We start from the raw sequence: 22,589 nt of genomic DNA on the forward strand, positions 1-22,589 counted from the left end.
ATATGCATCCTTGGAGGACCTTCCATGGAGGGGTAGTGCTTGCAGCTGCTGTTCAGCAATGGAGCTTCCATCAGCCATGCTTGAGGGTTTGCTGAGGTGATAATTCTGTGCTGCAAAGGAGGCAGAGGCTCAACTGGGCTCCTACCCACCCTCAGACATGAATGGGCTAATTGTCTTTATGGATTCCAAAGTATTATGCTTGAGTACATTCTAAAAAGGTAGGCATACTAGTTGAATAACTGGGAGCTCCAATACGTTGGTACTGAGCTTCTAGGGAGAAGAGTATAAGGTTCCCCAGTTTTGCAGACTCACATATGTCATCATAACTACTCCTTGAGGCTCTGGAATTCAAGAAGCACTTGGAAATATGACCAAGAGCTGTCATTTCAGTGACTCCTTCCCTTTCCTGAAACAGAGACCCCTTGAAAATGGTTTGTTGTGATGAAGTCCTGGAATGGATGGCAAGAAGACTGCTCAGCCTTGGAGAATATCTGTATAAGAAATGGACCCTATTGTCAGATACGCTAAATAAAGCACTAGAGGCACTTCCTGGATCTGAGGTTTAGCCTTCTGTCCTTAGAAATTAACCAACAAGGTAGTCAGATGTCCAGAACCACTCAGAAGTTGGCTCCTCAGAGAAGACGTTAGGTAGGTCTTGTCCCAGCAGTTTACAAACATGGAAGTCTTAGAGCAGTGTTCCTAAGGGAGGCGTTTGGCTTCTGATTCAGACCTGGCCCGTACATCCTCCTGGTAAGGATCTATATGAATGCCCTAATCCTCAAAGACACCTATGCCACTACATCTATCTTGGTAAATTGTTCTGAGTAAAATGGTCAAGCCAAAGTGCAGCATGCTATATAAGAGATGGTGGTTCAAGCTGCCTTATACCAAAATCAGACCAATGTTTCCTCTAGTCTAGAGCTATCTGTTATGAATGGCAGCAATTCTCCAGGGTTCCACACGGAGGTCCATCTGTGATTCTTCAACTAAAGATGCCAGGGATTAAACCTGAGAACATGTAACATGCAACGTCACTGAGCTTCAGCCCCTTCTCCCACCCCTGGATCTGTTTCAGGAAAGAGAGAAACAGGTGCCAACTGCAGCTTGAAAACAACTTGCAAGACAGGCAACCTCAAATGAAGCATCTATCCCACTGGCAGTTGTAAGAAGCAGCTGCTTCTGAACAGGGTTTTGCTAGTACTGCACCTCTACAATGGGCTTCATGAAACAGCACAAAGATGTTGACATTGCTGAGGTTTATGGGAATCAGGGCCTCTCCTGGCATCTTGAACCGCCTTCTCTGAGAAAACAATTCATCCCTATCAGTTCCGGCATGGTTTCTACTCTTCTCCAGACTAGAAAAAGCAGATAGTAGGTCTCTCAAAAACCATCAACTCCAGGAGGATAATCCAAGATGAAACAGCTCTAGCATCCACTTATTGGAGAGCATGGACTTTGGCAATGGAGCAAACAGGTACAGATGACTTCCTATTTTTCTCTTCCACCCTTGTTACTCCAGATTAACGCTGAATCTTGAAGCCTCCTCCTGAAGGGACAGCATGGACTCCTTCCTCAATTGGCCTTTATCTCATGGTGCTGAAAAGAATGCCACTGTTGGAACAAACACCTCTCACTCTCCTACCAGGGAGGTCTAGATCCAAAGAGCAGGACTGAATGCAGACCAGAAGACTTGCAACAACAGAAACTGTAGTTGTTTCTGTTGCAGACTGGCAGAAAAATGTTTGAGAGGGAAGTTGCAGGGCTCCTTTTAATATAATTTCCCCTTCAAATCCTTAAGGCAAGTTACATAGGAACACAGGAAGCTGCCATATACTGAGTCAGACCATTGGTCTATCTAGCTCAGTACTGTCTACACAGACGGGCAGCGGCTTCTCCATTATAGGTTATAGGCAGGAATCTCTCAGCCCTATCTTGGAGAAGCCAGGGAGGGAACTTGGAACCTTCTGCTCTTCCCAGAGCAGCTCCATCCCCTATGGGGAATATCTTATAGCACTCACACTTCTAGTCTCCCATTCATATGCAACCAGGGCAGACCCTGCTTAGCTAAGGGTACAAGTCATGCTTGCTGCCACAAGACCAGCTCTCCTCTGGTAAAGGTTATACATGTGCTAATGGTGGAAGTGGTGAAAGAAGCAACCTTAGCAACCACAGCATTGGGCTCTGTGGATTTTTTAAAGTCCAAATCCACTTTTCTGTTCTTCTGGTCTGTAGGATATGTCTCCCCCAGGCAGCAGGCATGAGTCTTTAATAAGAAATGAAGCAGCTTGCTCCATATATTTTAGGCAACTAAAACAACCAAGACTAAGTGGAACAGATAGATCTTGTCCAGTGCTCTGCTTGGTCAGGGTGCCTTGTTTGGCTTCTCTCAGGAACTTGTAAAATTGCCTTGGAACTTGGGTTCACTGAGATGCAGGAACTCTGGCTTTCATGGCCAAGATTCTCTGCATCCAGGCATACTCAGTTTTCAGCAAGAGGTCCAGGAAGCTTGAGCAAAAGTGTCCTGATTTCTGCAGCTGACATCTTGGGCTGGAATTATCACCCCCGACCCCCCACCCTGACTCATAAGATCCCAACTCAGCACTTGGGTTGCTGCTGTAAAGGCATAAAAGATCTCAGCTTGGATGGCAGCAGACCAAAGCTAACTGAACCTGCACCTTTCTCCTACAGCAACAGAGAGGGGATTGCCTCTCAGGATGAAGAATGGTGCTTCCTAGTCCAGCTCAGGGCCAGCCAGCCTCTTTTGTTGTCATTTGCCTCTTACTGGCCAAAAAAAGGAGGAGGAGTAGCCAGTCTCTGGACTGCTGCCTAGCAACAAGCAGGTTGAAATGTTTGCTGGGACAGGCAAGAAGTGGGTACACTCAGGCGCATAGCAAGAAGGCTCTTTACATCTGAATTGTTTTATATCTGTCAAGGAGATCAATTGAATTTAATTTTAGCAATATGGCATCACACAGCTGAGTTTTTTAATACCCAACAGAAGTTTTGTATGATGAGGTAGATATCTGTTTTAAGAAAGTTCATCTGTTTTAAATGTTTTTGTTTTTAAAATGGATTCAGAGTATCAATTTAAAGCATCATGGTATTTCTGGAGCTCTGTACTGAAAGAATGATCATCAAATGGTTGGGAATTTGGTAGCACTAGTGCAGTCTTTGCTGATCATCAAAACTTCTGATATTGGGTATTTCCTCACATTCAGACACACAGACAACACAGACACAAATAGAAATAAAATTTTAGAAAATCATTGGAGAACGATGCTGTACCATGTATACCTTGAGCCACTGCTTCTCAGTCAACGAATCACTATAGTCCACTTCCTTACGGTGACGAGAACCTCGTCCAAACATCTTCTCCTCCTCTTCCTCACACGTTAGCCTCTCCACTTCAGCATCATCTTTAATGATCCAAGATGGCAACTCATCCTCCTCCATCAGACGTGGCTTGCGCTTTGGATTACGGGCTTCTTCTCGTCTGCGATCCAAGTCCATGCGCTGTGAAGAGAACAGCCTGGAGTGAGGGTTCCAAGCAATGTCACACCAGCTATTTGGGCTGTCAGCTCTTGACCTTGAGTGGCTCTGCTGCTTAAAAACATTAGAGCCTTATTTTCCTCTGCAGTCACTTTTCGGTCTAAATAAACAGGAGAGCCACCAAGCCGAAGAAGATAATTATCTTCAGACTATGGACATAGGAATGGAGAACAAGAGAAAGTATGGAGATTTTTGAATTTGAAAACAGCAGTCTTTACATCGAATTGGAGGACTGGAAAACTTACAGACTATCAGGGGGAGACATGAGACAGCTACAAGAGACAAAAGCAGAAACGCAGGAATAATAATTTAAAAAATCTACATGATATTTCCAGTGAAAGATAATAGGGCTGTATCAGCAGGTACAATGCTACCAGAGACGGGTGCAACTTGTCACCAAAGGGAGAATGGGCTTAACAACATGCTCTTTCTATGAGATAACTGCCTCAATCAGCATTGGTGAGGCTGCACCACAGCTGCGATTCTGCAGTTGCCAGATTTCCCCAGCTACCTGGTTTGCACAGATTGCAGAAGAATAGCTTAACTTAGTCCTGAGAAAGCAAATGTTGATTCCCAGCTAATCTCTTCTATCTACACTGGGTTGTTCTAAAGGTGGATGAGATGGGGTGAGGGTGTGTTGCAGGCTCCAATGATAATCTTCTATCTATATAATTAATTCTCTTAGCTGTCAAGCGTGTCCTGAATTTGGCGGTGGAACTCTCGCGACACATTGCGAAAGTTCCAGCCTTGGGCGAGAGTTGAGGGGAAAGAAAAAATGGCAGTGGCGGGGGGCCGCAAAACGGCCAGAGGTGGCAGCCTCGGCTGGCCACTGGGAGGCAGAGGGACGGCCTGGCCTGGCCAGGACATCCCAGGGATGGAAGAGGCGGTGGCCCGACCTGGCGGGAGGCGGAGTGATGGCCTGGAAGAGGTGGCAGCGGTGGCCTGGCCACCAGGAGCAGGAGGCAGCGGCAGGATGGCCAGCCCCAGGCGAGGGGAGAGGAGACACCGGTGAGAGGTAACGGGCGGTGAGGCGCAGCCCCAGCATCCACTGGAGGCCGGGGTGGGAGGGAAATGGGCAGTGAGACTTCCCAGTTCGCTGCCCGAGAGTAGGGGGGGGCAAGAAAGAGTGGGGCAGGAGCGAGGGGGAGGGGGGCAGGAGCGAGTGGGGCAGGAGGGTGGGGGAGGGGCAAGAGAGAGGGAGGGGGAAGGGAGGGCAAGAGAGAGTGGAGCGGGGGGGAACAGCAGTCCCCAAAGAGCACACGGTTGCTCTGTGCGGATTGGCTAGTAGTGAAATATAAATCTAATCCAAATAAATAACCAAATACAGGCATACGTCACGATCTACAGACTGACCACTTGCAGTTTCGCATATCCGCAGTCGGGTAACGGACAACCAACCTCGGCATATGCAGACAAAAACTGGAAAAGGAGGGTTTAAATTTGGTTATCCCCGGGTTGGAGGTATGTGTGTGGCCAGAAATGACATGGAGGTCATTTCTAGCCACTATTTTGTGGAGAAGAGCCATTTTACAGCATGCTTGTTTAAAAAAAGAAAGAAAAGAAAGCAGTTTTCCGCAGAATTTTGGGGACTTTGGGACTGTTTTCATGGGTTTTGTTTTGTTGGCTTTGTTTGGGGGTTTCTTGAGTCTAGGAACCTAACTCCCGTGATCCTATCGACTCAATGCCTCATTATCCATGGTTTTGTGACCTGCGGTACTTTGCAGGAACAGAGCCCCTGCAGATAATGAGGTCCTCCCGCCAGTAAAGGCATATTGTTTTGTTTTGTTTTTCCCCCAGAAGGGCTCCAGGTAAGAGCTCAGGTTCCCAGCCTCTCATGTGTTCCTACACAGATGTCATTCTGGGCCCCCAAAACAATAAAACACCTTTAAGAACAAAATGACTGCAGGCAAAATGAATGCGGAAGCATAGTACAACAAAAACAGTATACGCCAAATCACCCTAAACTATGCACAAAACTGTAGTTTTTCAAAATATACATTTTTCAAAAACGTAGTTTTCCAGGGTTTTAAATGATTGACTAACTGTTTTAAATTGTTTCTCTGGTTTCCAGGGTTTTTAGCTGTTTAATTGGTTTTATTGTGTTTTAATTTAATTTAATTAGTTTGATTTTAATTGTTAACTTGTTTTAATTCTTTTTATCGTGCTGTAAACTGCCCTAAGCCATTTTGGAAAGGCAGTATATAAATCTAATAAATAAATAAATAAATAAATAATAAATAAAATAAAGATCTTCAAGGCTGTGGTTTGGGGGATGGAGGCTGGTTGCAACCCTAAATATACCTGGAATTAAGCCCCACTGAAAATTAATGAGATTTATGTGCAAGGTGTAGGAGGATCAGTATGTGTGGTTGATAGCATGTTGAATAGTAAAAGAATCTTCAAATATATTTCAATAGGAATTTATGAACTCAGCTCTACCTGTCAGAAATCTGCCTTTCTAAGAACACCAATCAGAGCTGATGCAAATATGCAGGTACTGATATGACTGTATCACCTCAGAGTTATTATTAGTTCTATGTACAGGCACCTATAATGCACCCAAAGGGGAATGGTTTCTTTGAACTGCCTGGCCCAGTTGCCATCCCCCACAGCTGCTTCAGTGTATTAAAGAGCAGAGGTAGAAGGGGAAGTTAGCCTCCATCCTTGCCACCTCCCACCTCCTCCACCAATAGCCTCTCATAACAAAGGTTTGTGGCAACTAGAAACAGAGGTGCACGTAGGCTAGAGGCAGGAGACTCCTTCTCCTTTATCCTCTTCTGTCTTCCGCCCAAAGCCCTGAAGAGAAGGGCTTTTGGTTACTGGAGGAGGGAAGCAGGGGTAAATGGGTGAGAGAAAGCAGCATCCACCTTCCTCTCTCTGAGTCTTTCCCAACGGTTCCAAAACAAGCCTCCAGAGTATTTAGCAGAAAAGCATTTGACAACTAGAAGGGTAGGCAGAGGGAGCACCCTGGAGGGCTGGTCTGGAGTATGTTACTTGTCCCAAGCCTTGAAGGGAGACATACATTTATATATTAAATAAACTCATACATACAAACAAGAGAGACCTTGCTAAAGTATTGCGGCTCTTTTGGTTTTCACACTTTTCACTAAGAGAGGAGTCCTTTCACTACCAGCCTCCCCTCCACCATTTCCATGACACGAGGCCCAAGCTAACAGCCCTCCTTGTCTCCCAATACAGTTACTAGGAAGGCACAGGCCTGCAATAAACCTTCTTCATGTTGTTGCAGTCTTGTAAAAGGCGCTGCGATGCTTGAATGGAGGTGTGCGGATCCTAATTAGCTCCCACCAGGGCCTCCCACCAACTCAAGCAGTATCACCAGCTAACCGAAGGCTTCACTCTTATGGGCAAAGACAGAATCTGCACATACCTTTCGTCTGGGCATGCTCTGTCTCCCTCTCACCCTCCTTTTCTAACTCCTGCTCCCATTTCCATACCCTTCCTCATGTTTGTTTGTTTTTTAAATAGAGTGTCCCTTAACTATACCTGAACATTATGTTTAAAAAGTAAATCTGCTCAACATACAAGAGAAGGAAGGTCATCACTCTCACCATAAAAAGATCAAACTCCTCCTCATGCCGAGCAATCATCTGGTTGACGGTCTCATCATCAGGAACTTCGTCTTCTTCCTGAAAGATTTCAAAATTCCCCTGCTTAGCCTATAGGCACAGATACGACCTGGTGGCTCACGTGCTTGGAGCTTCACATGGAATATGGTTTACCATCTCACATTGGGTTTAGCTACTCATGTGAAAATGAGCTTGATGGTCTCAGTCCATTCTCTAGGGGACAGATTATAAACGTGGCAGAAGTTCACCATCCGAGCTGGCAACTTTGCTGCCAGTCTTAAAACAGTGAGGCTAAGGACTGGACGGGCACGGCGACTGAATTACCCCTCTCACCTTTAAAGGTGGCTCCTCCAAGTCGGAGTTGAGGCACAGGGTTGAGGCAGTGTGGGGAAAGCTTGCGCTGCCACTGCCGCTGCCTGTGCTGTATCTGGTCTGTGGATAGATAGAGGACTTCAGTCTCCAGGGCTGTCAATCCAGCACCTTTCACTGACACTAAAATTCACTTCCTAGGATGACAAGGGTTCATGCCATTTCCTTCCAGCCCACTGTCCCTTGGCCTCGGGATCACACAGAGCAGGAAGCTAGGCAATGCAGTCACACACTGGAGGAGAAGGCAAGATCCCTGTTGCCCCTTTACCTCATCCTGCTCCTCATGCTCCAAGATAGCCTGAAGAAAAGCTCTTCTCTCATGGCTGGAGGACTTCTGGTCAAACATGCCTGCCTGGATAACCTTCTGATCTACATTCAGCTTGTACTTGGCTGCAGCAAGGATCTTCTCTTCCACGCTGTTCACAGTACAAAGGCGTAGCACACGCACTTCGTTCTGCTGCCCAATGCGATGCGCTCGGTCCTGGGCCTGCAGGTCCTGGGGTGGGGGCAGAATGCTTCACTGTTCACAGAGTGGTTTCAATTTTAGCTTCCTCAGTGCTAAATTCCTTCTGTTTTTAAGCACAGCATGTAAGAAGGATTCAACCCACAATACTTCAATGGATTAAGTAATATCTCAGTGGGCAGATATAATAATGTTGTATATCTGAGTCAGAGACTGCCCCATGCTTGGGGTTAGATGACATACAAACAGAAATCCCAGTATTTTCCAGATGTCTGTTGGTGAGAGGCTTCTATACTTGACCCATCCATTAGGGTTATCCAGATACTTAACTTTAGAGGTCACCTGCAATTGTGCACCCCTGTTTTAAAGGACTCCTCAGAAAGACACTGAGCAGATGTTTAAACCACCATAAAGAAAACATTATCATCTCTTGGTGTTATTCTAGTTAACATGTAATGCCTTGCTTTAAATGCCATCCTTTACATTTGGTGTACAGGGAGGCCTCTGGCCTTAGCTAACAGTTAAATGATTAAAAAAACACGCACACCACTTAACAATCATGTGAACTGTTGACCGAAAAGCTTGTAGCAAGATGTGTTCAACATAGGCCAGGCTGTTCTCAGTAAGGAAAAAAAAAAAAGAGATTTCCATCTCAAGGGCCACCACCACCACCACCATCATTATGGGCCACCAATAGCACCAAGCAAACTGTGCATGCTGGGATAAGATTTTAAAAACTAACACAAGCCCATATTGGATTCTAGGGATCCTCAGTCCTCACTGTAGATTCTAGGTGATACTGGAATACAAAATGTTAAGTGCTACTGAAAACCCAGAAGCCAACAATCATGCCTAACTGCGTCACAACCCAGACCTTCTTTATAAATCAGTTTTTCACATTTGCTATTGACCGAATCAGAACAGGATGCAGAAAAGTCTTCTCTTTCTTAATCAACACAACAGACATATTAAGTGTACTAGGATTTATCAGTGCCAAAAAACAAAACAAAACACACAACCACCAAAATCCATCCCTTGGTGCATTAGTACAAAATTCTTCTTTCTGAAGCTCAGTAACATATTTATTTATTACCTGGTGAGGATTCCAGTCGCTGTCAAAAATGATCACAGTATCAGCAGACTGTAGGTTTAGCCCTAACCCTCCTGCTCGGGTGCTCAGCAAGAAAATGAAGTATTCAGAACCTGGTTCATTAAAGGTTTTCAGCAGCATGCCACGATCTTCAGCTTTAGTGGTCCCTTTAAAAGTCCAAAGAAGAGAAGGTTTCCCCCCCGCTACAAATAATGTATTTGAATATAAAACTTATTTGTAAGAACCAGAACTCTGAAAGAAGTACTGCACTGTCCTTCAGGGGCAATGACAAATCTTATACATGGGGCATCTCGCACCACAAAGGAGGTGTATATAAACTGGGACAGGTGCACTGTGAGTAAAGTTCTTATGCTGGTCACACGCTGAAGGAGCTGCTCTGGTAAGGAAGCTAATCACATGATCTGCAGGTCCACATGGTTGTTGGTTGCACCTTGAAGTGACAACCACAATGACACATATCAATCAGGCCTAGGCTTGTCTTTTGCACAATGTAGCACAACTGCCATCTTTGGGTAGACCTATCCTTCTTTGTTTCTAAGTGCAGTATGAGCTGACTCCCATTTTTGATCGAGGGTGGAGTTACAAGTTCAATAAAATAACATGATCGTTGCCCTTGGATTGTACCACTTCAAGCTACTGCAAATGAGGAAATCTCTCTCTCTCTCTCTCTCTCTCTCTCTCTCTCTCTCTCACACACACACACACACACCCCTCTTTTTTACCCCCTGCTAACTGAGCAAGAGGAACTTTTTAAAGTGCTGATCCCCTTTATTTAGCAGGGGAGAGCAGCTGGCCCTGTCCATCCCCAGCACAGCATCTCTCCAGTGGCTGTTGCTGGTGTCTATCTTATGTTTCTTTTCCTTTTCAAGATTGTGAGCCCTGTGGGAACAGGGGGCCATTCTATCTATCTATCTATCTATCTATCTATCTATCTAAACTGCTTTGGGAACCTTTGTTGAAAAGCGGCATATAAATATTTGTCGTATCTGTATTACACGGGAAACATTCAAAACTCCATCTACAACAGAACAGTCCCAGTACTGTGCCATATAATTATGGGGAAAGGGCAGCTGCATTACTTTATTCAGCTGCTTCACACAATACAGAAGAGGTTTCTGCAGCATGTTAACCCTGTGCTCCTATGGGGACCATCACCATTTTCAAATGGGACACAGACTTTTGTTTGCCAACAAACCGTTGAATACACAGCCAGTAGTGCTAAGTGGCCAAGACACTCCTAGGCAAATGTTTGAAGTTATGGAACTTCCCTTCAAACTTGTGGTATTCACTTAAGGGCACCTCTACAAGCTCTTTTGCATATTGTATGAAGCAAAATGTGCTGAGAGGGAACGCGCCCAAGAACAGCTCCTGAATTCACCCCAGCTACAATATGGGGGTGGAGAGAAATAATGTACAAACAGGACCCTGGCTTCCTAAATTTGGCCCTGGAAGCCAAATTTAGGCTGCTTGGTAGAAGTCCAGGACCCCCAGGGTAGCTTTCTCTGAGGTGCTACTGTTTCACACACAGGGCCAGAGAGACAGGTGGAGCTGAGGGATCTCAATGGGACAGTGGTACTGGGAGGATGGGTTTAGATTTGTTAGGCACTGGGATACTTTTTGGGGCAAGCAAAGCCTGTAAAAAGAGATGGGCCCCACTTGAACCAAGATGGAACGAGAGTGCTGGTGCTTAAAGTCATAAAGGTGACTTTTAAAGCAGCTTTTAAAGGGGCGCCTGGGGGGGTTGCCGACAGGAACTGGGTCGAATCTGGTTCGGCAAGCAAAATCTTCAAAGGTGCAAGGGTACAAACTTTTCAGATAAACCAGAAGGGGACAGAGTAGAGCAAATGGAAACACATGACAGCTGGGCCAAAAGGTCAAATGACAGTAAGGGAGATAGCACACACCAATGCCAGGTGAGAGATTCGGCGAATAGGTGTTTATATATACCAATGCCAGAAGCCTCTGAGCCAAGATGGGTGAGCTGGAGTGCTTGGTAGCAAATGAAAACATAGATATAGTGAGCATAACAAAACCTGGTGGAACAGTGAGAACCAGCGGGACACTGTTATTCCTGGATACAAACTCTAAAGAAAGGACAGGGAAGGGTGGATTCGGGGTGGAGTAGCACTGTATATGAAAAGAAGGGATAGAATCCAACAAGCTAGAAAACCTAGGAGGATCAGAGTCCTCCACAGAATCATTAGGGGTGACAAAACGGAGCATTGGTCACTTACCGTGAAGGCTTCTTCTGGTTGCTGTTGTCAAGGCATCTCATTGGTTATCCTCATCACGTGCTCCTGGGCAGGACTATGCAAATTCTTAATAGAAAAAGCCTATAGAGACTGACGGGGATAACCCCTCTCCAGTTCTTATAGGACAAGTTAGCGGATAAAGAACATGTAAACATGCATAAAACACAATAATGGGAGATAGACAGTACGTACAACCATGGATAACAAGATAAATGCCAACAGCACCTGAAAAACATAAGGAGTCCTCTCAACTAAATATTCCAAAAACACCCTGAGAGCTCATAGGAGTTGCGCCCATGATTTTCCACGGGGTAGAGCGAGTTAAGCAAATTACGGGTGGGCTGAGATGCCTTGACAGCAGCAACCAGAAGAAGCCTTCACGGTAAGTGACCAATGCTCCGTTCTCGGTTGCTGCTATCAAGGCATCTCATTGGGACATACCCAAGCAGTACGTCTCTGGGAGGGAACCCACATCACGCTCTACTCCAGGGGAAGGACTCTCTGGAGCACCCTTCTCCCAAAGGCCGCCTGAGCGGAAGCATACAAATCTAGCTTATAGTGTTTAATAAAGGTGGATGGATTTTTCCAGACTGCTGCTTTGCATATCTCTTGGACTGGTGCGTTAGTCGCAAAGGCCACAGAGGTAGCCATTGATCTTGTGGAATGAGCCAATATGTGCTCGGGAGGAGTTACCTTTTGAGTCTCATATGCTAGGGAAATCCATGCCCTAATCCATCTTGCAATCGTTCTGGACGAAACTGCCTCTCCCATTGACGCTGGTAGATATGACACAAAGAGAGAGTCCATCTTTCTAAACTCAGCGGAACGTGCTAGGTAGCATTTCAGACAGCACCGCACATCAAGTTTATGCCACAGCTTCTCCTGAGGGTGCGTCGGACGTGGGCAGAAGGATGGAAGATAAACGTCCTGCGCCACATGGAAGTCAGACAAGACCTTTGGGCATCTGAAGGCGGGCAGCATCCTCCGAGATTATGCAGTAAGAATTATGAGCGGACAGTGATCTCAGTTCTGACACTCGTCTTGCTGACGTTACGGCCACTAAGAAGGCCAACTTCATAGACAACAGCCTGAGAGAGATTGACCGGATGGGCTCAAACGGAGTACGCTGTAACGCCTTCAGTACCAGGTTGAGGTTCCATGTGGGAAATCGGTGTGACACCGGAGGCGAAAGCAACGTGGCCCCTCTCAGGAATCTTTTCAGCAGCGGATGTGAAATGGAGATCTTTGTCCCTTCCCCCGTCAAAAGCAGAACCAGGGATGCCACTTGCCGCCTGAGTGTGTTTGGCCTTAGGCCCTTATTGAGGCCATCCTGTAGGAATTGTAGAAGGTGATTAAGGTTTGCCTGACCTTTGGGCACGCGATGTTGGAAGGACCAGCAGAGAAATGCCCTCCATGTAAACTGATCCACTCTGTTCGTGGACATGCGCCAGAGGCAAGGATGGTCGTGGTCACCTTTTGTGTCAGCCCTTGGGCTTTCAGCAGCCGCCGCTCAGTCTCCATGCGGCTAGCTGAAACCATGCCGGGTTCGGGTGTTGGACTGGTCCCTGGAGCAGTAGATCTGGCTCTACTGGCAGGTGCCAAGGCCTGTCCTTGCTGAGAGAGACTAGTTTGGCGAACCAGGGTCTTCTTGGCCAATAAGGTGCCACCAGAATGACTTCTGCCCTTTGTTCTTTTATTCTCCGTAAGACACGTGTCAGCAGAGGAACTGGTGGAAAAGCATAGAGAACACCCCTTGGCCACTGGCAGGACAGAGCGTCTGTCCCCAATGCCGTCCAGCATTGGAACCTGGTTATGTATCTGTTTATCTTTGTGTTGAGAGGCATGGCGAACAGGTCTACCACAGGCGTCTCCCACCTGTGTGCCAGCTGTTCGAAGACTCGCATGTTCAGGGCCCATTCCCCTGGAAGGAGATCCTGCCTGCTGAGCCAATCTGCAATTGAATTGAGGTCCCCTTTCATGTGGTGGCTTGTGATGGATTTCAAATGCCGTTCCGCCCAACTCATCAGGAGGACCGATTCCTGATACAGGGACCTGGACCTCGTCCCGCCCTGTCTGTTGATGTGTGCCTTTGCAGTTGTATTGTCTGTCTTGATCAGCACATGCCGGCCTGACACGTGAGGGAGAAGTTGTAATAGTGCCAGCCTGATGGCTCTCAATTCCAGCCAATTTATCGAATGATTCTGCTCTTCTTGGCTCCACTTGCCCTGGACCGACCATTGGAGAGAGTGAGCCCCCAGCCTCTGTTGCTGGCATCTGTAGTCATGATTGTTCTCGGGAATTCTAGGAATCTCTTCCCTCTGGATAGGTTCTGTATGGAGCTCCACCAAAGGAGAGACATCCTGACTTTGGACGGCATGTGGACCGTTATGTTCTTCTTCCTGGAGATGAAAGGCTGGAATCCCAGAAGGAACCACTGTAATTCCCTTAGGTGAAATCTCGCCCAGGGTACTGAGTCCAGTGTGGAGACCATTAGTCCCAATAGCCTTGCCAGAGATAGTACTGGACTGCTCCATAAGTGGAAGGCCGATTGTACTTCCGACGTTAGAACCTGAATCCTTTCCTTTGGCAGAAACAGTCGACCCTGCAGGGTATCTATGACCACCCCAGGTGTTGGATCCTGTGGGTGGGAGTTAGGACGCTTTTCTGTCTGTTTACCAGGAACCCGTGCTGCTCCAGAGTGGATAGGGTGACTGCTAGGTCGGTGGCTGTTGTCTCTGTGGATCTCAATTTTAGGAGAAGATTGTCCAAGTATGCAAAAATGTGGACCCCCCTGAGTCTCAGGTGTGCCATGATTGGCGCCAGGACCTTGGTGAAGATCCTGGGAGCCGATGAGAGCCCGAAGGGGAGAGCCTTGTATTGTAGGTCGACCCCTGCATACTTGAAGCGTAGAAAGCGCCTGCTGTCTGGATGGATAGGTATGTGCAGGTATGCTTCCTTTAAGTCTATAGAAGAGAGCAGGTCTCCTTTTGTAGCGCCTCCGTGATGGATCAGAGGGATTCCATGTGAAACCTTTGGGTCTTGACGTGCTTGTTCATTCGCTTTAGGTCCAACACTGCTCTCTTTGAACTGTCCTTTTTGGGGACGGTGAATAGAATAGAGTAAACTCCCTTCCCCTCTTGACCCGCCGGAACTCTTTCCACCACGCCTATGTCCAGAAGGTGTTGAATGGACGCTGCTACGTCTGCGTGCTTGGAAAAATAGCGAGAGCGGGGAGTAGGAAGGAATCAGGGGCGGGGAAGGGAGTCCATTTCTATTCTGTAGCCTGTTTTTATCAGTTGGAGGACCCAGGTGTCTGTCACGGTCTGTTCCCAGGCGTGGTGGAATAAGGACAGACGACCCCCTAGGAGGGGGTCTCCCGAGTCAGTATTGTTGTTTAGCATGCTGCTTGCCCTGCAGAAAGGCCTGGCGGTTATTTGCATTTCTTGCTGTAAATCGCTGGCGCTGCCATGCAACTCTTTGGCCTCTGAAATCTCTGTCTCGCCCCCTGAAGGAGGGGTGAAAGGCACGAAAGGGTTGAAATGGGCGTTTGAAATAGGGCTTGTCCCCTTTCTTAGAAACAGTAGGCATTGTTTTTCTCTTATCCTTCAACTGCACTAGGACCTTTTCCAAGGCGGTGTCTCCAAATAGCTTGGAACAATCATAGAGCACTGCAGATAAGTTTGTTTTGGAGGTAACGTCTGTCTGCCATCCTTTCAGCCATAAGTGCCTTCTCCCTACTACGGATGCCACCGCAGCTCTGGAGGAGAAACGAATGGCGTCTAGGGTAGTATCCGCTACAAATGCTTGCGCCCTCTGCAATTTTAGCAGCTGCTGTCTCAGACGAGTGGATTCTGGAGGTACTTCGTCAATCAAATTGTTTAGCCATAAAAGACTGGCTCTAGCTGCCATGGACGCCGCCACAGAGGCACGTGTGGCGAGAGAGGAATTGTCATGGACCCTACGGAAAGCAAATTCCGCCTTCTTTTCTGATAGGTCCTTCAGGGAGGCCTCTCCGTCCCTGGGGATCAAGGATCCAGTGACCAGTTGCGCGATTGGTGCATCGGTGCTAGGAGTTCTTAACAAATCTGCCGACTCTTGCTGGAAGGTGTAGAGACGGGTGGTAGCGGGCATAGGTTTTTTGTTAACCGCTGGTGCTGTCCACTCGGCCTTAATAGTTTCTATGAAGCAGTCTGGCATAGGCAATAAAATACCTCGCGGCCTCGCTTTAGGAAAGACTAAATCCCCTTTGGGGTTCTGGCTTGGTTCTGTGGCCACCTTGGATTGCAATCCTATAGTGTTAAGGACCTTAGTAAAAAGAGGGTTAAAATCCTCTGAGGAAAAAAGCCTTTGGGACACCTGAGTTTGCTCGAACTCCTCTGTCCCAGACCATTCCCCCTCCTCCTTATCAGGGCCCGGGACCGGATCAGGGTCATGTCCGCCTCCCTCTAGACCCACTGGGTTGTTCGTAACGTCATCTTCCCCTACTGGAATGGGGTGCACGACCTTATTAGTCTTTCTGGGTCTCACCTCCCTTGGGGTAGGTTCCCCAGACTCATCTCCAGAAAGTTCTGAGGAATGTATGGAAATGGTTCTCTTAACTGCCTTTTTGGTCTTTTAAAAATGTTTCTTCTTTGATTTTGCTTTCTTATGCACATGCTCAGAAGAGCTAGAGTCAGAAGAAACTTCGGAAGAAGAGGAGGAGAGGCGCTTGCACCTTTTTGTCTTTTTAGGTCTTTTGTTAGGCTTTAGTTGGAGGACAGTGTCCACTATGGCATTTTTCAGCCATGCCTGCCATTCAGGGGGGACTGACTTAGGGATAGCCTGAGTTTTAGGGCACTTAGATGGGCCCGCACCCCCCTCCCCCTGATCAGAGCTCACCAGAACCGATTGTAGCTGAGATGCCGTGTCTTGGGTTTTGGCGGGCTTTTCTCCTGGGCTCGTGATGCGGCCGCCATTTTGTGCCGCTCCTGCCTCGCTCGCTCCCTCCGCCATAATGTGCCCCCATGCAAGCGCACGAATCTCCACTTGGGAAGGGGGAGGATTAGCCACAGGTTGAAGGATTCCCGCCTTGATCTGAGCCAATAACAACTCGAAGGCTTCCCTTTCTTTCTGCTGTGCTGTTGTAAGCGCTGCTGCTGAACTGCACGTACAGCGCCTCGGCAGGCTAGCACTATGCTCCCCCTCCGTTATGGCCACGTTCTCGCCGCTCACAGGCGGGAACGAACCGTGGCCCTCTCGCGCTGCCCGCTCGGACGGTTTTTAAACCGCCGAGAAAGGAACAGGGAGGATCGGGGAGCTGAAGCCTGGATTCTGGGGAGAAGTCACGGGAAGCGAGCCGCGAGCCCCTGCACCCTTCGGGAACCGCAAGATATCGCGTCCCGTTGGCACTCTAACGTTTAAGATTCTTCTCCCTGGTTGCTCCATACACTGGGGGCCGGGAGGGGAGAAGTGGAGGACAGAGCCGGGGGGGGGGGGGGAGAGCGGTGACGATGACACAAAGGGCTAAGAAGTGGAGCGGTAGTAATTTTTTATTTTAAAAAAACACACGATAGGAACAAGGGAAAGGCTAACCAAAAGAAACGACAGCAAAAGACACAAGAAGGAGAAAATTTGAGAAAGTTCTTACAAATACGGAGGAAAGAACCTGCCAGGAGCAACGCAGGACTATAAGAACTGGGGAGGGGTTATCCCCGTCAGTCTCTATAGGCTTTTTCTATTAAGAATTTGCATAGTCCTGCCCAGGAGCACATGACGAGGATAACCCAATGAGATGCCTTGATAGCAGCAACCGAGAACAAAGACTGAAAGGGAATGTGTTACTAAGGACGTGCTATCACCCTCCAGTTCAAAACGCTGAGAGTGACCTGGAGCTGGAGAAGCAAATCAAAGAGGTGCCAAAAAGAGACAGAACTGTAATAATGGGTGACTTCAATTACGCTTGCATAGACTGGGCAAATTCACAGGTGGGTACTGACAGAGAGGCCAAATTTCTAGATATGGTAAATGACTATGCCTAAGAAAGGAAGTACTTTTTCACACAGCACATAATTAATCTATGGAATTCTCTGCCATGGGATGTGGTGATGGCCACTAGCTTGGATGGTTTTAAGAGGGGCTTAGACAAATTCATGGAGGGCAGGTTTATCCATGGCTACTGGTCTGGTGGCTATAGGCCACCTCCAGCCTCAGAGCAAGATGCCTCTAAATACCAGTTGCAGGGGAGTAACAGCAGGAGAGAGGACCTGTGGGCTTATCAGAGGCATCTGGTGGGCTAATGTGGGAAACAGGATGCTGGACTAGATAGGCCTTGGGCCTAATCCAGCAGGGCTGTTCTTATGACCCATGTTTCTGATTAAATAAAACAAGCCCCTGGTCAGTGGTATAGAAGGAAACGTTCAAAAATGGAAATAAATGCTGGCATGAGTGAAGAGGAACAAGGATGTTTTTGCAAATGTAGCAAGTCCCCCAAAAATCTTGCCTAACAAGAATATTTCAAATCAAAGTAAGGGTACAATTCTGTACAGCCTGCCTGCTCTGAGCAGCATGTGGAGCCATCCAATCTGAGTCCGAAAAGCCTGCTCTTCCCTCTTCACTCTTCCCCCTCCACATTGCTGGGTGTGCATTCATCCTGTGCTGCGTGTCTAGCATCCCAGCAGCCCAGGAAGGAAGGGGAGAGCTCTGGTTCCTAAGGGCTGGCTCCACATGTTACTCCATGCATGGAGGCTATGCAAAATTGCAGCCCAAAACTGCTCATGCCATGACTACTTCCTACACATTTGTGCTGGACGGCAATGGGAAAGAACCATCACCACTGTGGTCCAGATATAGCCTGGCAGAGGATATACAGACTATCTGGGTAGATATTTGATCAGCTGTCCACCAAACTAGGCCCTGAACAAGTACCTCCCACAGCAGACAGGCTACAAGTCTCAGTGCAAAACTCACCATCTAGCCTGAGGTATTTGAATCCACGGTAAGCAAAATAATCTTCCATTATGGTCATGAGGGAGGTCATTTGACAGAACAGCAGCACTTTATGGTTGGTAGCTCGTAGTTTTGGAAGAATCCGATCTAGGAGTTCAAATTTGCCAGAAGCACGGTACAAGTCAAGTCTGGTTTGCACATGGAGAGAAAGAGAGAGAAAAAATTGTTTTCCTGCACGACAATATTTTCCAAATATCTTGCCTTCAGAGACCTGTTTCCAAATCAGCTTATCTGCTGATGGGAAAGATCAGATCGATCAGATAGTTTATTTCAGTCATTTACCAGCTAACAAAAAGTCAATACAGCCTACAATGTAAGACAGTACAGCTGATAGGAAAGATGACCTTTCAACTTTTGGGTCTGCAAAGGATTCTGGGGTATGTTCTAGGATGCACAGACAACTCACTGGTCAGGCTTATTGGGTCTCCTTGTTGCCCTAAATGAACAGGCAGAGCATCCTACAACAAAACCAACACTCCTGTGAGACTACACATTGTGGGCAAGGATTGGTAGCCGCAGGCAAGCTATCTTTCAGAGAAACTTGTCTTCCATTACTGATCTTCTTATTGAGGAATCCTGATAAATTTTCAAGGAAGCTGAGAGGTCTGTGGAACACTATCCAAAAACCACTGCTCTAGTATAAGAAAATGATCCCCAACATCAGAATGGTCTTGTTGGATCAAACAAAAGGTCTATCTAGAGCAGCATTATGTTTCTAGCAGCAGCTAGTCAGATTCCTTTCAGAAATTATCAGCAGGGCAGGAAAACAACAACTCTTCCCTACCCGGCATCTGATTTTCAGATTCCACACATGAAAATTCTTCAGTTTCATGACTGACTCAGTCTTTCTCTATTGAGAAAGCACACCAAGCTTTCAAATACTTTTGTGTGGTCAGCTTACCCTTGCACAATGCCTCCAGTGAAGCCCAAGTGCTCTGAAAAGGATTCCTGCAACAGAACACAGGAAAAACACTGTGGAAAAATGAAGAAAGAATACCCAGCACAGCTGCAGAGTGTGCTTCTTATAAGATACCATGGCAAAATTTGGTTTGCTGAAAGGACTGCACTACACAGAATTAACTAGGAACTAATTTAATAGTTCTTTCTACCATTTTAAAGGCAGAGTGCTCTAGAAAAAAATACATTTTAGCTGGGTTTAAAATGTGCTTTTAATAAGCTATATATACTTGCAGAAGAACAAAAGAGGCAAGCCTAACTGAATTTCATGGGGTGCAAACTTTCAAATGGTCACAGAGAGGTGATGTCTCTGAAGAACCACCCCTGCTTAGGGATGTGCACGGAACCGAGTTGGGGTCGTTTGAAGGCAGGGGTGTGTGTCGGACTTTAAGGGTGGGGAAGGGTGTACTTATCCCTACGTCCACTTCCCTCCACCGGTACTCGGTTTTTGTAAAGTCCTTCGGGGCGACAGCGTACCTGGGTACCTGCCGCACTGTCCTCTCTTCGGCCAGAAGTGGCCAGAAGTACCACACAAGCGCACCAGATACTTCCAGCCACTTTCGGCTGAAAAGGAGACAGGGCGGCAGGGAGGTAAGCTGCCGCCCCGAAGGACTTTACAAAAACTGGGGGGAAAGCGGAGGGAGGGGTAAGTGCACCCTCCCCTGCCCTTAAAGTCCGACACACCCCTGTCTTCGAACCTTCGAACCACTCAGGGTTTGAACCTGTTCAGAGGCTCATAAAAGGGCCTCCGAATAGGTTCATGCACATCCCTACCCCTGCTAACTGAGCAAAGTGGCGATTCTCTTATATTTAGCAGGAGGAGATTAACTGGCCCTATCCAACCCCAGCACAGCATCCCTCCAGTGGCTGTTATCTTATGTTTCTTTTTAGATTGTGAGCCCTTTGGGGATGGGGCCCACCTTATTTATGTATTATTTATTTTTCTATGTAAACTGCTTTGAGAACTTTGGTTGAAGAGGACCTTTGGTTCATACAAGAGGACCTCATTAACCATGGGTCCAGCACTTGCGGTTTCGTGTATCCGCAGTTGGGTAATTAGAACCCAACCTCAGTATACACGAGGGGAGTGGGAAATGAGAGTAAAAAAGGGTTAAACCCATGTATCTGCGTGTGGCCGGAAATGACCTCAGAGCAAGATGGGCAAGGTCTCCACAGTGCCACCAAGTACATGCATGGGTTTGAGGAAGCTGCAGAAGGTACACACTAAGTTGTGAAGGGAGGCAGAGATAAAAAAAAGACTGCGAAGGAAGGGTTAACCTGACACCCACAAGGTGTCCCATATCCTAAGTATTTCGTAGAACAATCCAGGCATTCATACTTCTGGCCCATCATATCCTCCACTAGTGGCCCTCATTTAGGAACCACACTGCTCAGATTGGAAATGTATCAACCACAGACACTTCCGCTTTGTTACCTCAATGTGCTGAAACATGTAAGGATGGTTGCAAATCTTCCTCAGCTGCATAATAGTGTTCATGAGCGTTTTTGTACCACCTTTGCCCTGCAAAAATAAGGCAAGAGAGAAAGTTTTGAGGAAAACTGCTGAACGACTGGTGAAATGTTACATGTCACTGTTTGCTAACATGACCAACTCATTTTCTGTCTAATTATCAAACCAAACAGTTGAGTCCTTGAAAAAGGAATCACAAAGAGCCCAAGACAACATTCAACGTCCCAAACCTTATTTTTATTTATTTATTTGACATATTTTTATACTGCCCAAAACATATGTCTCTGGGGGGTTATTTTTAAGGGTAGGTTTTTGGTTTTTTTGCTTGGGCAGCAGTTTTAACCAGCTTAATTAAGGAGCAGAGAGATACCAAGACAGGGTGAATGTGTGCAACCTTTCACATCTTCATTTCATGAAGCTGCATTCTGTGGCACTGACAAGGCAACATCACTTCAAAACAGAGGCTTCATGGAGCATTTCAAAAATTAAGCACCACAATTGAGAAGCTTCCCATCCTGTTGCCATCTCAGGTCTTGGGGCTAAGAAGTAATGAAAATATTTTTGAGATCTAAAAAATGCTATTATGGTTCACTAGCTTGCATAAAGTAAGCTGATGGGTCTTTGTCAAGAATTTGAAGATCATCTTTCTCTAAACCCTAAACTGGTCATATCTGTCTTTTCTGGACATCTATGAAGACATTACATCCCCTTTCATATATCTATTGCTGTTTCTTGTGCAGCATTCTCTTCTAAGAATGAGACCACATGGCCATTTCTTCACTGTAGAGTTTTTGTGTGACTGCACTGCAGAGCATGGTACCAGGTAAGAGCAGAGCCATGGACAGTGCTCAACATATATGGGGACCCCAAGGTCCAGCTCTGCTTGAACCTACAGAAGGCTACTAATTCCACTGATGATTTATAAGTAGTAACACACAAAATGCCAGCAATATCTGCACAGAGCCAATGAAAATAACTTAGGGAAAAGGACACAGAAGTAAGATACTCATCTCTATTTCACATTAGAAGAAAAGCTGAATGCCCAAACCTTTTTGTCCTTCTCTGATCCATCTGTAAGCAGCACTCCCTTGGCTTGCATATGTCTATAAAGTACCCTTTGTAATGCAGACATGTCACATTTAATCACATATTCTACCTATTGTGAGGAGAAAGACAAAGGGACATTAACTGCAAAAATGTAGGTTGATTTTACAAAGCACACAGACAAATAACCTGTGTTCCCAGAGTGTTGAAGATTTCTTTTTTATCCCCACATTCTTCAGACATATAAGTAGTCTTAGCCTAGCATCCTTAAAGATAAGTCACCACTGTTTTTATTTTGTTTCCAACACAAGCAGAAGTGAGGAAATCTTTTCCCTGCAAGACAGTCGGGCTACTCTCATGGTCAGCCAATGGATCACGCAAACCCAGGCTTCCTGATTGTGAGTAGCCGCGGCACAGCTCCGCGCCGCGGCTACTCATGAGCAGATCCCCGGAAGGGAGGCGAAAAGCCGCCTCCTGGCTCCGGGGGTCTCCCCAGTACACCCTGTGCGCTTGCGCAGGGCATACTGGAGCTTCCGGGGGCCGCGCAGTCCCCAAGCTCCCCAGCCCCCTTTGGCTCCATTACAGAGCCGGCAATCGTGTGGGCAGCCATTCCGGCCACCCAGGGCTCCTTCCCTGCTCGTGTGCAGGGAGAGTGGGCTTAGCCCGCTCTCCCCACCAAACTGATCGTGAGGCCCGGCTCAGTTTCTTCAGTTTATCTGTAAAATGTTGGTCAGACATTACAACTTTATATGCAGTAGATTAGGAGTCATCAGAAGCTAGATCAAGATCTATAGATAGAAGT

General features: G+C 46.9%; 1 protein-coding gene across 10 annotated transcripts in view; it reads right to left on the reverse strand.

Moving 5' to 3' along the window:
* SMARCA4 (SWI/SNF related, matrix associated, actin dependent regulator of chromatin, subfamily a, member 4) overlaps positions 1-22,589 on the reverse strand; it is a 108,018-nt gene that overhangs the window by 22,501 nt on the left and 62,928 nt on the right. For 5 of the 10 annotated variants that reach the window (XM_053289799.1, XM_053289797.1, XM_053289795.1 and 2 more), the window contains 9 exons: positions 21,792-21,899; positions 20,708-20,794; positions 19,217-19,263; positions 18,277-18,443; positions 9,062-9,225; positions 7,774-8,001; positions 7,470-7,568; positions 7,119-7,196; positions 3,286-3,513 (listed from right to left, as the gene is read on the reverse strand). In XM_053289799.1, coding sequence (XP_053145774.1) covers positions 3,286-3,513; positions 7,119-7,196; positions 7,470-7,568; positions 7,774-8,001; positions 9,062-9,225; positions 18,277-18,443; positions 19,217-19,263; positions 20,708-20,794; positions 21,792-21,899 — 1,206 coding nt within the window. The remainder of the gene's footprint in view (positions 1-3,285; positions 3,514-7,118; positions 7,197-7,469; positions 7,569-7,773; positions 8,002-9,061; positions 9,226-18,276; positions 18,444-19,216; positions 19,264-20,707; positions 20,795-21,791; positions 21,900-22,589) is intronic. The other 5 variants (XM_053289804.1, XM_053289805.1, XM_053289801.1 and 2 more) reach the window with 3 other exon arrangements.

Source organism: Hemicordylus capensis, chromosome 2, assembly GCF_027244095.1.
Source record: "Hemicordylus capensis ecotype Gifberg chromosome 2, rHemCap1.1.pri, whole genome shotgun sequence".
Classification (NCBI taxonomy): domain Eukaryota; kingdom Metazoa; phylum Chordata; class Lepidosauria; order Squamata; family Cordylidae; genus Hemicordylus; species Hemicordylus capensis.